This window comes from Phasianus colchicus, chromosome 23 (genome assembly GCF_987193195.1).
Source record: "Phasianus colchicus chromosome 23, bPhaCol1.hap1.1, whole genome shotgun sequence".
NCBI lineage: Eukaryota > Metazoa > Chordata > Aves > Galliformes > Phasianidae > Phasianus > Phasianus colchicus.
This window is the reverse complement of record NC_143458.1, coordinates 5,648,465-5,663,936: the sequence shown is the minus strand read 5'-3', so window position 1 is coordinate 5,663,936 and position 15,472 is coordinate 5,648,465. Positions and strand designations below refer to the sequence as shown.

The following is a 15,472-nucleotide window of genomic DNA, read 5'->3' as shown; positions in this document are numbered from 1 at the left end:
CTAGCAAATTTTCCTTCTGAGAGGAAGACAAATCTCATGTAAAGAATGAATATCTCATGAGATGCTATTGAGAACTGGTCACCAATTGGAGCTGATTCAATTCCAGCACAGTAATTCTTTCACAGAAGCACAGTCCATCCAAGCTGGCAAGCAGGAGTGCTTCCAACAGCCGGCTGGATCGTGGTGCTGTGGCACAGACTGGCTTATTCACAGTACCATCTGTGCCTCTCAGAATTCTTGCTTTGTAAATAGTTGCTAAAGAGAAATCTCAACCTCAGTTCAGATCTGCTTAGTTGATGATAGTGATAAAATCCTTTCTTGGGGTAGAAAACCTGTCTGTCTTTGTGAGATTAAAACCTGTGCTAAGAGCTTTGTGTACCAACAGCAAATGCTTTGAACCTGAGCTCTGTCAGCTGAGTGAGCTGTTTTTTTCTCTATTGTGTGTGGGAGGGAAATGATTCAAGCAAATAATCCTTCAAGCCATGTAACTGTGAGATTGGTTTATTTAGCCAAAAATCTTTCTCTTCCATGTGTAAAATTTTGATTACAGAAAGGAACAGCTGCAATTTGGTAAGACAGTTTTTAGGGGATGAAAAGATTAGGAAAGAGTTGAGTAACTGTCAGTATAGGAAGATGTTGAGCCAGATTTGTGTCTCAGTTTACAGTGATACGTATGCATACAATGGTGTTACCCCATAAATACAGCAGCATATCTTAAAGGAGGAGTTTGGCTGTGATGTTAATTTAAGATTTTATTAAACATTAAATGCAGGAGGAAAGGGAAAGAAATTCTGAAGTTACCTATGTCTTGCTGCTTGGTGTTTGTCCTCTGAAATTTTATCACAAGCAGATCACAGAGGTGTGCAGTGGTGTTTTAATCCTCAGTGATGTGTTTGTATCACCAAATTGAAAAATTAAACAGCTTGTGTTTAGAGTTCTGGTGAGGACTCAAGAGGGGGGCATTGGCAGAATGGCACACTGATGGTTGTAGCACTTTTCCACATTGCATCAGGCTGAGCAATGGGAGTTTGAGACAACAGAAAATTAGCTACCATTACCTTTTAACGACTGAAGAGTTGCATTGAGCTTTAGTACCCTGTGATGCTCCTTCCATTCAGCTGTTCTCAGCATGCATAGTAGCATGTCCTCAGTGTTATGAACAAGCTTGTTGGTTTTAAGAGGTATAGCATGTAATTCCTTTCCAAAGAATAGGTAGGAAGCCTTGACAGCTGATTACCATCTGGAAACCTGTACAGCTTTAGTTCTTCCTTATTGCTCACATAAGATTGCACTTTCAAAGCCATTTTCAAATCTCTTGTGACTCACGTCAGCTTTTTTTAAGGTTTAAGGCAGGGATGTTCTGTGTGTATTTTCATTCCAGCTGTATTATTGAACTCTGGTGCCCTAGGTTCAAGTCCTGATGGAATTAGTTCATTTTTCACCCTCTGCTTTGAAGCCTGTGGAGTTTGACTTGAAATATGGAAGTCTGTTAGTTACTATTGACGGGATATAGCCACCCTACTCTTTTAATAAAATAGAAGTATGCTGTTGTCTTCAGCTAAAAGTCATTTTTTTAATTAATTTCAATTTAGTTCCGTTGTCTGGAGTGCTTATGGACTGATCTCAAACACGTGCATTTCCAAATGGCCTTTTTTCATGTACAGATCTGATCCTAACATGCCCTTCGTGTGGGGTAACCGTTTACTCAGAGGAAGCAAGTGGCACGACAGGGATATGATTTGGAAAGCACAGTCATTTCCTTTATGCTGAAAGAAGGAAGGTGATAAGTTCTGTAATGAGTACAGACAATAAGATGAGGCTCAAAATGTCACTATTCCTCAACTTTCCACCGTATTGATCCTTGCCTGGTTGTCGTTCTGCCCTACTTATTCCCTTTTGTCAGAGGTATTTCATTCTCTCTGTGGCTCCACAGTTACATTACGTCATCATTAACTCTGAATCTAAGAAAATATGAGAAGTCACAAAACACTTTCAAGGTTATCTGTGCTTTTTATTTCAGTCCTTTAAATCCTCTTGGACAGTTGTTTACAAGTTAAACATTGAAGATCTATTTAGTGTTTCCTAAGGCAAGAAACTCAGCGGAGTTTTGCTTAAGTAAAGAGGGAGAAAAAGCAGTCTGAAGTGCTGGCCCTCATTGTGGCTCACAAAGTGTGAATACAGAAGTCAAGACTTCTGTTTTCAAGTCCATTGCATAACATAAGTATTTTTTCTCTCTTAATGCTGCCTGCTCAGCTGGAGCTGCAGGTAGGTTTATTTTTTTTTTTGAGTTTTTTCTGTATCTAGTCAGATAGTACATAACATTGCATTCTGTTGTTTTGTCCAGCTTCTGCTTAGAGTCTCTTGATTGATCCCAACATCATCAGTTACAGTTACATAGTTACTGTTGTCCTTTAAGCAACTGACATCCAGAATGAAGAGTTATCTGAATAACAACTGACGTTTTTTAGTGACTTCCATACCTTACTGCTTCCAGGACTGTGTTGACTTAAAAGACGTAGCAGTAGCCTGGCCTGCTGTCTTAGTAGTCAGATTGTTTGAGGTGCAAATAGCAATGTATGTTAGCAGTGGAGTCAGGAACTTGTAGCACATCTGTAACCATTTGACTTATTAGCACATCCTTATGGTTAAGGCAAAATGATATGGAAAAGTGGAGGAAAAGAAGAGCAACTTAGGATATTAAATCTTGAAATAAAAATTTGTGCAACTCTTGCACAGTTCAGTGTTCCTAGTTTCTTTCAATACCAAGAAAAGCAGTTTCAGGTTTGACTGTGTATTGTCTGCTTCCCTTCGAGCAGACAACAGAATTTGAGGGGATTTCTCCTGGTTTAGCACCACTGTGGGTTTTTATCTTCTTCACTTTCAGTCTCTCAGACGTGATGCATGCTAAATGACAAAGATGAACAAATTGCTCTCAAGTTCTTACCTGATGCTTGTAAAAGTGCCATTCTGCCCCTGCTGTAGTATTTTGAAACTCTGTTCTTTTTAGTAATAGTAAAAAAAAGGTTAAGCCAGCATCTCTTAAAAATGCATTCCACCAAAAGTTTCCAGTCAATGTTAAACCACTGCTGCACACCTCTCATCTCTGCAGAAGTGAATTTTTTAGTGGGTAGTGGAGTTACATCAGCCCTGCTCCTGCATGACAGAGGGAGGAATAGACAGTATGGGGCTGACTGCATGGCCCAATCCTGAAACATAAGTTGGAACTACAGATCTCTTCTTTGGAGGGGGATTTAGCTCTATTTTACAGAAGAATGCCATGCTAAAGATGGAAATGTGGATAGGAGGGGGAACTTCTCCATTCTGCTTTCTTAACTCAGTGTGTAACTGCAGGTATTTCCCTTCTATCCATCACAGCATCCACTTCTGTAAAATGCAGACTGCCTGTGTAACCAAAGTGTCTTTTGAAGTTCAGGTTCACTGATCTATTGTTTTTGATCTTGGTCTGTGAAGTCAGTATCCAGCGAAAGCTAATGGACTCTGTGTTTCTTTCAGAATGCAGCTCTTCAGCACCTGTTCATAAGGAAATCCTTCCGCCCATTCAAATGCCTCCAGTGTGGGAAGGCATTCCGGGAAAAGGACAAACTGGATCAGCATTTGAGGTTCCATGGCCGGGAAGGGAACTGCCCTTTGACTTGTGACATTTGCAACAAGGGCTTTATCAACAGTGGTTCTCTTGAGAGCCACATGAAGTTCCACATGGACCAGAAAACCTATTCCTGCATTTTCTGTCCTGAGTCCTTTGACCGTTTGGATTTACTCAAAGATCACGTGGTCATTCATGTCATTGATGGCTATTTCACCTGTCCTACCTGCAAAAAGCGCTTTCCAGACTTCATCCAGGTGAGATGTACTGATTTAAAGCCCCACCTGCCAGATCTCTTGCAAGCACTGTTTTTCTCTTTTTCTTTATTCTGGTGCTTGGATTTCAAATGTGAACCCTCGTTAACATTTCTTTTTGAAAGAAAAGCCTCAAAACACAGAATGCTTTAAGAAGTGAAGGCTAGTCTCAAGTAGGCAAAAGCAACTGCTGTTATAGAAAGTGTCACCAAGGTACCAGCTGTTAAAATGAACTTATTTTTAAGCCAGAGCAGATGAGAACCCTTTTTTTTTTTTTTGCTAAGAATTTGAGAACTGTTTTACCACACAAATCTTTTTTTTGAATAAATTCCACTATTCTGTGATCTGAAATCCTAGGTCAAGAAACACGTCCGCAGTTTCCACTCAGAAAAGATTTATCAGTGCACAGAGTGTGACAAGGCTTTCTGCCGCCCTGACAAGCTGCGGCTCCACATGTTGCGGCACTCGGACCGCAAAGACTTCCTGTGCTCCACGTGTGGCAAGCAGTTCAAGGTAAGACGATTCCTCACTGGATCATTCCTGATACAAGTGGAAGTCAATGTTCTTTACCTCTCTTCAAGCAGATAAGGTTATACTCTGAGGAGGAAGGAATGGACGTGTGTAAGCACGCGAGGCTTGTAAGCTGCAAGCACTGCTTTGTGTAGTGTGAGAGTTACAGCATTTGTTTCTGCTAGAAAAGGGGCAAGATCCAACCTAGCAAACTCTGCTGTAATAGGGTGCCTCACGTTTTGCATCACGTTTCTAATAAGTTAATATCTAAGGCAGTTTCATCTGCTCATTAAGAAATGTTTCGTTAAACAGCTCCATTGCAAGTGCTCGTGTTGTATAGCTTCTGTCAGCTTAGTTAGGAAAATTTCTGATACACCAATGGAGTGGTAATATTTCTGGCTGAGGTGTGCGTGTCCATGGAATGCATCTTGTCAGCACATGGCATCCAGATGTCTGTAGATTTCTTTAGAACAAACGGAGCAGACTGAGCCAGGCAAATAGTGATGGCAGCAGTCTTATGAGATGCTGGGGGGATTGGAAGGCACTTTTGGGTGAAGAAGCACACTCTGAACAGCGTGTGCCCAAAGGGCTGAATAGCACCAGGGCAGGCTCAGGGCCACTGTGGGGCTTGAAGTCAGCATTGCTGGAGAACATGAAGTGATGTAATCTTCTAGTCACAGAGTCAATTTTAGATGAATTCAGAGAAAAGCCAGGTTGGAGGGGTTCACTTCTATTGAAGCCACTAATTTAGCATTAGTTTGACTTTGCTATTTGTGGCTGAGTAACCTCAGCATTTGAACAATCAGCCTAAGCCCAAAGAGTTTTGTGTGCTTGTCCAGTGCTGAACATGCACCTCTATTTCAGAGCACTAGTGAAGAGGAAAAGCCAAAGAGGTGCTTGAACAATTTACTCTGTGGTTCCTATCTGTAGCAAATAGTATGGCAGTAAGCACTACTGATGTCGTTATTGCTATTATCACTATTATTCCCTGATTGCTGTTCCTGTAGAGGAAAGACAAATTGCGAGAGCACATGCAGAGGATGCACAACCCAGAGAGGGAGGCCAAGAAAGCTGACCGAATCAGCCGCTCAAAAACTTTCAAGCCTCGGATCGCTTCCACTGACTACGAGAGCTTCATGTTCAAGTGCCGGCTGTGCATGATGGGCTTCCGCCGCAGGGGGATGTTGGTGAGCATCCACGTGATCCAGCTCCTCTCCTCACATCTTAATAGTTAAAGAATAAGGGTAGAATTCCTGTACTAGAATGCAGCAATGCTGTGAAAACAGCATAATCTTACTGTTGATTTGAAATTAGGCATCTTCTTTAAACCTGCGCACACTCACTGAATAGAGAAGATGTACATCTTTGTATTTCATTGCCTGTCTTGCATGTCTGCTTGTCCCCACCTTCTTAGTACTGTGCAGTGTTGGTTGAGCCTTAGTGATTGTTCAGTTTTACGATGCTTTCATTTTTTTCTCCTGCTCCTCGGGAGGGGCCTCTGCTGGCCAAGCACTGTCACTGCCCGTGTGGAAGGATGCTTGCAAATAGTTTCTTTCATGTTTTGAGGGTTGTGATCACTCCTAGCAGAGATCCTTGATATCAACTTGTTCTCAGCTACCCAAGACTTCTGACAAGTTATTTTAACCCTTTCTATTGTATTTTGACGAGGGAAACTAGGTATAAGTACAGCAAGGCCATGTGTTTACCTTGCAACTGGCTGAATGCACAGTAACCCTTGCAGTAGTGAATGCTTCTGGTGCTGCTGGCTAACACCACTGCAGTTTTGGTTTGGCACTTACCATGTCTAGGACAAAAAGCAGTTGCTTAGTTTCCAGTTGTAATGTGCTCTCTTGTTCTTCTGTTTCTTTCTCCTAAGGTGAATCATTTATCAAAGAGACATCCAGACATGAAAATAGAAGAGGTGCCAGAGCTCACGTTGCCCATCATCAAACCCAACAGAGATTATTTCTGTCAATACTGTGATAAGGTAGGTAAGGAAATGAGCCCTCAGAATGTAGCTCAGTCCTGGGCTTGTGTACAAGCAATTTGTCTCTGCACAAAAACATCTGGCAGGGCTTGCAGTGTTTCTGAGGGGCTTGCCAGCAAGCACTGACCAAAAGAAATTGACCAGATGAAATGAGTTTAGGCCAGGGCGTCTGAGTACTAGCTGAAAATTGCATTTATTCTTTTCTGCCATTTTTGGAGTTGGTAAGATTTAAAAGATTCAGCATGCAGCGACCCATCCAGAGTCCTGTATCACTCTTTGCAATACAGGACTAAGTATCCTACTTAGCTATAATTTCAGGATTTCTTCTGGTTTCTCTATTGCTTCTAGAAGTTGGTCCCAATCTCCCGTTTATTTTAAGCTGCTTGGTCACATGTCAGTAATTCCCAGTGTTCAGTAGAGCCTGAAGCTTGTTCTGCGCTTGAGTTCCTGTCCTTGCTCTCTGGCCTTTTGCTTTTTATGTATGTGGGCCTTTATTTACCAGAAAATGCACTTAGACTGACTGTTCTTACCCTTGGTACGTGCTTTAGCGATGTCTCTCTTCCTTTGTTTAAAGGGGGAAAAATGATAGTGTTTAAATAGTACTATACCATTTGTTTATGGCTCAGAAGTTAAAAAATGACTCTGGTTAGTTAAGGCTATTAATGCTGTTTGCTGCTTCATGCAAGAATGCATCAGTCTTCACAATAAATTGACACCGGACCATGTAAAAGTTTGGTGATTGTTGGCTTCCCTGATGTTTGTCCTTTAAGTACAAGCCAAAGAAGGCTTTCCCCTTCATTTCCCATCCTGATTTGAGCTTTGTTTTACACTGACTGTGTTCTCAAATAGCTTCTGTATTCTACATGATAGTTACTCTTGCAGACTGATTAAACACTAGAATGTGCATCTCTGTCTATGCATTATGTTGTACTTGTTTACAGTTATAGCTAAATACTTTTAGACAAACAACATAGAAATCTTCCAGGTGAAGAGAAATGATATCAGTTTTCTATGCTTCCATTTGAAATTAAAATGATGTGACTCTAATCATTACCCTTCAGGTGTACAAGAGTGCCAGCAAACGCAAAGCACATATCCTGAAGAACCATCCTGGTGCTGAGCTACCTCCAAGCATCCGGAAACTGCGCCCTGCAGGCCCGGGAGAGCCAGATCCCATGCTGAGCACCCACACCCAGCTGACAGGCACTATAGCCACCCCTCCAGTCTGCTGTCCTCACTGTTCCAAACAGTACAGCAGTAAGGTATGGGGGCATCTCATAGCCTCAAAGGGCAGCTTCTTTTCATAGTGATGCTCTTTCACTGTGGCTTTTGCATGTAGAGCTCTTTTGCTCTGAGCCAGAGTGCTAGTTTCATGCTGCATGCTGACAAGGTAGGTGCAGCTTGCTAGTTTTATGGCAAAATGAGGGGATGAGCTTGAAAGAAGAAATGAATGTGTTATCCGTGTGTGGTTACAAACAGAAGTTTGGAAACTGATCACTTCTTTACCTGCAAGGGAAGAGAGAGAGAGGAAAAAAAATTCAAAGAAAAGGATGCCTTTGGAGAAGCTCCCCCAAATGTTTAGCTGCACTGAGGTAAAAAGCTTATGGATTCTGATGTTTGAGACCATGTTTTATATCAGGTGGCTCTAATCAGAAGAAATTGTGATCTTATTTTCCTTCTTGCTGACCAGAAAATCCCATAGTACTAATCCTAATGCTGTCATGGTGAGAGAAACCTATAAGCTGCAGTCGACATGTGTTAGGTTTCAGCTGACCTTAAGCCTCAGTTGCTGGCCATTTTTCTAATGTTCTTTTGCATCTCTCTGTAGACAAAGATGGTACAACACATTCGCAAGAAGCACCCAGAGTTTGCTCAGCTCCCTAACACTATACATGCCCCACTGGCGACAGCTGTCATCAGTTCCACTCCTGCAGTCCTCACCACTGACAGCACTACTGGAGAGACTGTTGTGGTAAGGATTCAAGGCATTAAGTCAGATCACTGGAGGGAAACAAACAGGATAGGAACCCTCTGGTAGCAGTCTTAGTGATTCTTAGTATTTCTGGCAGGCATCACTTTAAAGCATGTGTTAGGACACTACTAGAGGTCATTTCTGTTCTTGAATCTGTGCTGTATTTTTGCTTGACCAGGAATTGTGTATTTCTTCCTGGAGCTGTAAGGATTTACCTTTTCCTCTATTCCATTTCCTTCAGACATGTGCTATTGACTCTACACAATACTTGCAAAGGTGCCTGATGTATTCAGGAATCCATGTCTCATTCTCATGGATTTTTCACAGAGGCTGTTCTCCTGAGATGCTGAGGATTGTAAGGATATGTTTAACAACAATAGACAGAGGACTGGATCAAACTCCATTCAGAGGAATCAAGATTTTTTTTGAAATCCTTTAGACAGTGCAGTACTGAGTGGTTATCAACCTCTGGTGGTCGATCTCTCTAGTGATAAAGCATTAGCTGCTACAGAAGTGAAAGCTGAGGCTAGAAAATCAGTCTTCTGTCCTTTGGTGTTGCTGGGGTGCTGCAAAGCTTTTAAAAACCTTCCATCAGTAACTGTCTATAACTTTTATTTAAAACTGGATAAGAGACTGTTTTGCTTGGAAATAGGGAGATTCACTCATTACATTTTCTAATGCATCTTAGAAATGCAGTTGTTAGGAAAAGTATCATTATGGCAGATGTGGAGGAAAGGTGGAGTATATTTAAGAAAACAATAGTCTATTTACTAGCAGAAATCCTGCACTTAGAAAAAGTAGACAAAGTTCCCAAACAAAGTATTAAGTCAGAAAATCACATACAATAATTTTAAAAAAAAAGAAAGATGATGAAGTTTGCTCTGAGTGATTCTGACTAGCATTTAGACGGTGGATGATCCTTGGTGACAGCTTGTGACCCCATCAGCCTAGCTGAGTACGCATTTAGTTGTTGTAAAGAAATGGCTAGGCTCAGTGGTGTAGGTGTTAGATTCAGTGCAGTAAAGAACTGCAGCCCTACAATGGTATTCAGTCCTGTAGGCAGTATGGATGATATTCTGTCTCTCTCTCTCTACCTGCTCAGACAACAGACTTACTGACACAAGCAATGACGGAGCTGTCCCAGACCCTCACAACAGACTATCGAACTCCCCAGGGGGACTACCAGCGAATCCAGTACATCCCTGTGTCTCAGTCCACAACTGGCTTGCAGCAGCCTCAGCACATTCAACTGCAGGTTGTTCAAGTGGCCCAGGTATGTAACCTGCTGGGAGATCTTGTATGCTTTTTGACCCTCTCATAGGAAGCCTGTGCTTCTTTGGGGCTGTAATACTGGGAGATTTGTTAGGGAATAGTTAAAAATAAAGCAAGGAAAGTTCTTGGCTGCTTCTGCAGAGAACTCGAAATATATACCTCTGCTTTGGTTTTCTTTCTAGGCTACCTCACCTCACCAGTCTCAGCACTCCACAGTGGACGTTGGACAGCTTCATGACCCCCAGACATATACCCAGCATGCCATCCAGGTGCAGCACATCCAAGTCACAGAGCCATCACCCACAGCTCAGTCATCATCACAGGTATTTCACTCTTCTCTGCACAGATGGTATATTACTATCCTGAATCACAGTAATCATTTTGTACATCAGTTAAAAGACCACACAAGGAGGAATTGCCATGTAAACATCCCTGAGATCATCATATTTCTTGGCGTTTAGTTAAGTTTTCAGAATGTACAGGAGTTAGACATAAATGGCCAGAAATGGGTGAGTTCACAGCTATTCCTGATTAAATAGAGGCAAGCACTTGAAAGATATAAATGAAAACTGGCATTCTTCAAATATTTGAAGTTCAGTTCTTCATGCTCTGGAATAATTTTTAGCCTCTTGTTTAAGTCCTCTGCCAGATTTCTTACCTTGGAATCAGAGAATATCTTGAGTTGGAAGGGACCAACTCAATGTTGGATCAATGAGTCCAACTCATGGACTACCTAAAAATTAAACCACGTGTGACAGCATTGTCCAAATGTTTCTTTAAAATGGCGTAGGCTTGGTGCTATGATTTCTTCCATGGGGAGCCTGTTCCAGACTGCAGTCTCAGTGAAGAACCTTTCCTTAATATCCAGTCAGCCTCTCTGAGCTGTGCCATTTCCTCAGGCCCTGTGTAAACCTTGAGAAGCCATGTCTGTCTTTACTAGTCTCTGCACATTGATCATGGAGAGATGTAAGCTGGGGGAAGTGGAGGAAAGCTTTGTACTTGTGCTCCGTATGCTACTGAAACCTCAATTTTCTTCCCTTAATAAAGCAGGCTATGTTGATAATGGTATACAATCCTTAGTCTGCTTGCTTCTTTTTTTCTAGGTTGGGGGTCAGCCTTTGAGTCCCTCACAACAATCACAGCAGGAACTCAGCCCCTCGCAGATGCAGACAGCTGCATCTACACAAAGCCAAGCCCTCCAGCAGCAGCAAGGATCTTCAGTCCAGCACACGTATCTTCCCAGCACGTGGAACTCATTTCGGAGTTATTGTAAGTCTCAGCAGTAGTTAGAAGTTTGGCTAGCTACTTTTTTCTATTTTTACTGGCCAACAAATGGAATGTTTTCAGAACTTGTCCATCTTAAGTATTACCTTAAATGAAAGTGATTGTATTGTGCTTTTATTGCTGTAGGTCTATAATTATCTGGTACGTGGTCTGGTCAGGCAAACTGGGCTCCTTTAATCCAAGGATTATTCAAACTTGAATGGATCCTTGAAAAAAAAAACAAGATGATGATGTGAAATGATTTTTTTTTTTTTTTTTACATCCTTGCAGCTAGGATGGTAATTCTGTGATTTCTTGGAGGATAACAGGATGTCAGTTATATTCATGAAACACCAAATCCTCAATAGCTACTCTTGTTATTGATGCAAGACAAAATCATCTTTCAAGGTGGTCTTTGAGTTTGCAGATGTTGATTCTCTGGCTTCAATCTTTTAGCATCCGAGATTCAGATGATGACCATCCCTCAAGGCCAATATGTCATCACAGAGACAGCTGTAGGTACACCTGTCACCACTGTCAACACAGGGCAAGTGAAAGCAGTTACTCAGGTAAGGAAAAAAAAAAGGCTTTTTTAAATCTAGAATAATGTCAAGCTTTAAGTCTGTAAAGGTTAACTGAATGCTTATCTATTAAGCAGTCCCAAATGGAGAGTTGCAGCAGTTGTACTTCACTGACGTTGGACATTATAAGTAGAACTTCAGCTCAACATATGCGTAATGCAAGAAACTTTCAGAATAGTTGTAAATTGCTATCTTAATTTCTAGTGCAGAGTTAACTTTATAAATAGTTTGTTAATGGACCAAAGTAGTCCAACATACCTCAAAACAAAGAGTCTGCTTCATTACACTGGTCTGATAGCTACATTTTAAAGCAGGACTTCTTCAAGATTCCTTATTTATGCCAAAATGTCATTCAGCATAGCAGCAGGAAAGTTAGAGATGATTAGAACAGAAACTACAGAAGAAACGATTTACTTTTTATGTTCTTCTTGCAGACTCACTATGTGATATCTGAAGGTCAACCTGATCTGGATGTCAAACAGAATTCCTCACTCTCCAGTGAGGTACAGGTTGGTGTTTCCCAGCCACCAACCCACACTGATACGCTGGAATCTCAAACAAGTAATCAGCAGCAAACAACCCAGTACATAATCACTACAACCACCAATGGAAATGGGGGCAGTGAAGTGCACATCACTAAACCAAGAACTTTCTCAGCAGAACACGAATGAAGAAGCACTGGGGTGTCACCTATACTTTTCACCTCCTCTAAAAGCCCAAGTATATGGGTATCCTGGAGCTCATATGTTTTAAAGTATATGCTCACTTCAGCTAAAATCCTGGAGCTCTTGTTAATGCTTTAAGAGGGTTTAAGTCCTCAGTGACCATGAAGAATTACCCTCAAAATCCTTCTGGGATGCCATTTTATGCAGCTTTTAACAAAAAGGACAAGAGGAGAAATGAAACCTCTGCTTGCCCTGGACTTTTTTGGCATGTCTGCTGACCCTAATTTTTTCCTTCTGAGAAGTGTCTCTGGTAGCCATCTACTATTTCAATTGTAAGGGAGTAGCTTGTCCATCTGAAGGCTGATTGGCAGGTTATGTTGTATGTGTATTTGTAATAGGAGCTGTTAAACAACAGGACATCATGTGAATTGCTGGAATATGGCAGAACTGCTTTCTCTGTCTTTGTTTCAGCAGGCAAGGTGAAAGGGAATATAAGCTTGAGAGCAGACTTCCTGGAGAAAAAGAGCAGCAGTGAAGGGGTGACTCTTGCGTATGTGTGGGGATGGATATTGCAATGAAGCTGTGACGACGTGCAGAAGCAGTCCATTAAATTATTATTTTTCCAACCCTCAAACTGTTTACATGCTGTCTCGCCTATCCTCCTTTACCAAGCAGTTCCAGAAAAAGGAAAAGTGCAGCCTTACGTTTGGAATAAAACAATAGCAGCACGTAACAGTAGTACGGAGCCACTGTTGTTGTTTTTCCCTCCAGAGTTTGCAGGGGAAAACACCTTTTTGCCCGTAAACAAAAAAGGCTTACCTTAGCCTGCACAGCAGCTTCTGCTGTGATCTCTAACAATAGATCTGCCAGGAGAAATGGCTATAGAAGCACATCTGAAAATGCAGGGTAGTCATCTCTGTTGCCACCTCAAAGTTGGATGCATCTTTCTCTTGAAGACTGGATGAAGAGTTGGTTATGCTGGTTTTCCAAATACCTTGTTAACAACACACTAATTCCTTTGGACAGTTTCTTAAAATGACCAGCCATGGACTCAGAAAACACAAGAAAAATACCAGTGGACCACTATTTACAGGACACAGAAAGCCATCTGCGAGAGTTGCCTGCTTTGCTAGACCTGGTCTATGTACAGAACTCATGTTGTGTCTAGGGACCAGGTGAGAGGGAAAGGTGTTTTTTTTTCTTTTAAGGCAGTGTATTTTTTTCTTACATATTTTTCCTTCACAGGTCGTGTTGGTTGGTTATTTAATGCTTTTTGGTATTTGCGAAAGTATGATTACAACACCATATACTGTTGATGGGCTGTACTGCATATGTCTAAATGTTCATTCATTCTGCTTGAAATCATCCCAGAATGTCAGTGCGTAACAGGATAAACTTATTTATAAAATTGAAAGCAGAGAAGTTCTGTCTTAATGGCCCTTGAGAAAGGCCAGAAGAACTAAGAGAGGATCTCAGTTTAAAACTTTTCTCTTACGCTGCATTGAGTGCAAATCTGGAACTCTGGTGTAATTACTTCTACAGATTGAGATGAAGTTGAATCATGTGAGTAGTGTTATACATGTATACAGGTTGTGGTGCCAGGCCTTACAGAGGCAAAGCTCTTAGATATGAGAGAACTTAACGCTCAGACTTGGAAAGCAGATGTCTTGTTACTTGCTGGCAAAGCCTTGTAGCATGTATTCCCTTGGTAAATAACATATCTATTAATATGGCATGGAAATAGTGACTGTGCATGATGAGAAATCCTGATTAAAATACTGGCCAGTCCAGAACTGTTTCAAGGTAGCTTTGAAGTGATTTGCCAAAGTGTAGATGAATTTGTGCCTGGGATTTCACTTCTCCTATTGCAGCCACAATAGTGGGGCATTAACTAATAATTGGGGCATTAATGAGATTGATAAGTAGTTGAAGACCTGAGCTCCCATTTAGTCAGGTGCAGTGATGAGTCTTTCGGTTCGGTGCATTTGGGAGCTCATCTACTTCAGCAGTGCAGCCAAGCAGCTGTGATTCCCCTTGATTCATTTGAAATCATGTTGCTGAGCACTTTTTAAATAACTGGCCATAGCAGTGTTTGTATGGGAGAATGGAAAGAAGCTCTTCATACTGGCTTTGCCTCACAGTGTCCTTTTTTAGGAAAGGGTCTGCTGTATGGTCAACACAAGTCAAACGTGGTATGAGCAGTAGAAAAGTAGAAGACTTGGAAATTATTTAATTGCAAATGGATGCTGCTCTACAGGAGCATTTTTAAAGTCTTAAAGCCTGAAATCTTTGGTATCAAACTTTGTCTTTAATGATTTTGCAAATGTGAAATTAAAAAAAAAAAAAAAACAACTTTGCTTTATTCAACTTTGGGAAAGGTCACAGAATGAGGAAGCTTGCTCTTGTACCAGTTCTTTTTAAAGCTGAGAAGTGCAAAGTATTCCAGAAAACAGTTGTAAAATGGCATCTTTGAACTCATACCTGCTTTATTGCAATTTCTGCTCTGTCCCACAGCAATAGCAGTGTACTCAAGCCATCAGCTTGACACCAGCATTAAGTGATTCATCGTGTCCTCAGTCAAACTGATGCTTTGTAGAGGGAGAAGCATGTCTGGAAATCAAGTAGTGTGAATTTTCATTCCAAAGTAATTAAGTACAGTGACTTCCCAGAGCGTGGGGGGAAAGCTGAACAGCTCTGCAGAGCAGTTGTGCTGCAGGGCAAGCCATTAAAGAGAAAGAAGACAAAGGCAACAGTTTGCATGGATTTTTTCCAACTTCTGCAGTGCAGAAGACGTGGGATTTATAATTGTTTTTTAACCAGAGCCACCCCAGAGATCTGTCTTTTAAAACAGCGTCCTCCTGGAGCTCAACTCTGCAGCACTGCTATCTGCTCAAAGATGGGAATTGCCATGGGCTCTGCGTGGGCTCATGCTTTTCTGTGTGGTGTTCTGGGTCAGATTCTATTGTGGTTTTGTTTTTGTTCTCCACTACCCCCCCTAAAAAAAAGAAACCACCCCACCCTGAGATGACCTGTCTGACTGCTTGGGCGCTGGGGACAGAGCTCGGCTCTTTCCCACAGTGTTCTGCCTGCCGTTATTTAAATGTGTATGTTCATTGTACATTCAGTGACTGTTAGAGTGTTAATAGTCTTGTGCTACCTGGCAGATGTAAAAACAAAATTAATAAATCTTTTTTTTTTAAAAAAAAAAAAGGCTGTGGTCTGTGTGGGTTGGTGTGAGTGTTCCCCTGCGCTGTGGGGAAGGTGTGGGGGAAACTGTAGCTTCTAATTAGGTGTTAATTAAGAAAACTGTCCATTGTCACCGAGGGGATGAGGGGGGCTTTCTCCCTCTAAGTCCATGGCTCTA

General features: G+C 41.5%; 1 protein-coding gene across 12 annotated transcripts in view; it reads left to right on the top strand.

The window, feature by feature from the left end:
* PRDM10 (PR/SET domain 10) overlaps positions 1-15,117 on the top strand; it is a 39,660-nt gene extending 24,543 nt beyond the window's left edge. For 10 of the 12 annotated variants that reach the window (XM_090123343.1, XM_031599744.2, XM_031599745.2 and 7 more), the window contains 11 exons: positions 3,514-3,861; positions 4,216-4,371; positions 5,376-5,555; positions 6,245-6,355; positions 7,417-7,617; positions 8,184-8,327; positions 9,430-9,600; positions 9,782-9,922; positions 10,703-10,868; positions 11,319-11,431; positions 11,878-15,117. In XM_090123343.1, the coding sequence (XP_089979469.1) occupies positions 3,514-3,861; positions 4,216-4,371; positions 5,376-5,555; positions 6,245-6,355; positions 7,417-7,617; positions 8,184-8,327; positions 9,430-9,600; positions 9,782-9,922; positions 10,703-10,868; positions 11,319-11,431; positions 11,878-12,114 (1,968 nt within the window). In that variant the 3' untranslated portion in view covers positions 12,115-15,117. The remainder of the gene's footprint in view (positions 1-3,513; positions 3,862-4,215; positions 4,372-5,375; positions 5,556-6,244; positions 6,356-7,416; positions 7,618-8,183; positions 8,328-9,429; positions 9,601-9,781; positions 9,923-10,702; positions 10,869-11,318; positions 11,432-11,877) is intronic. The other 2 variants (XM_031599747.2, XM_031599746.2) reach the window with 2 other exon arrangements.
* The last annotated feature ends 355 nt before the right edge of the window (positions 15,118-15,472 follow it).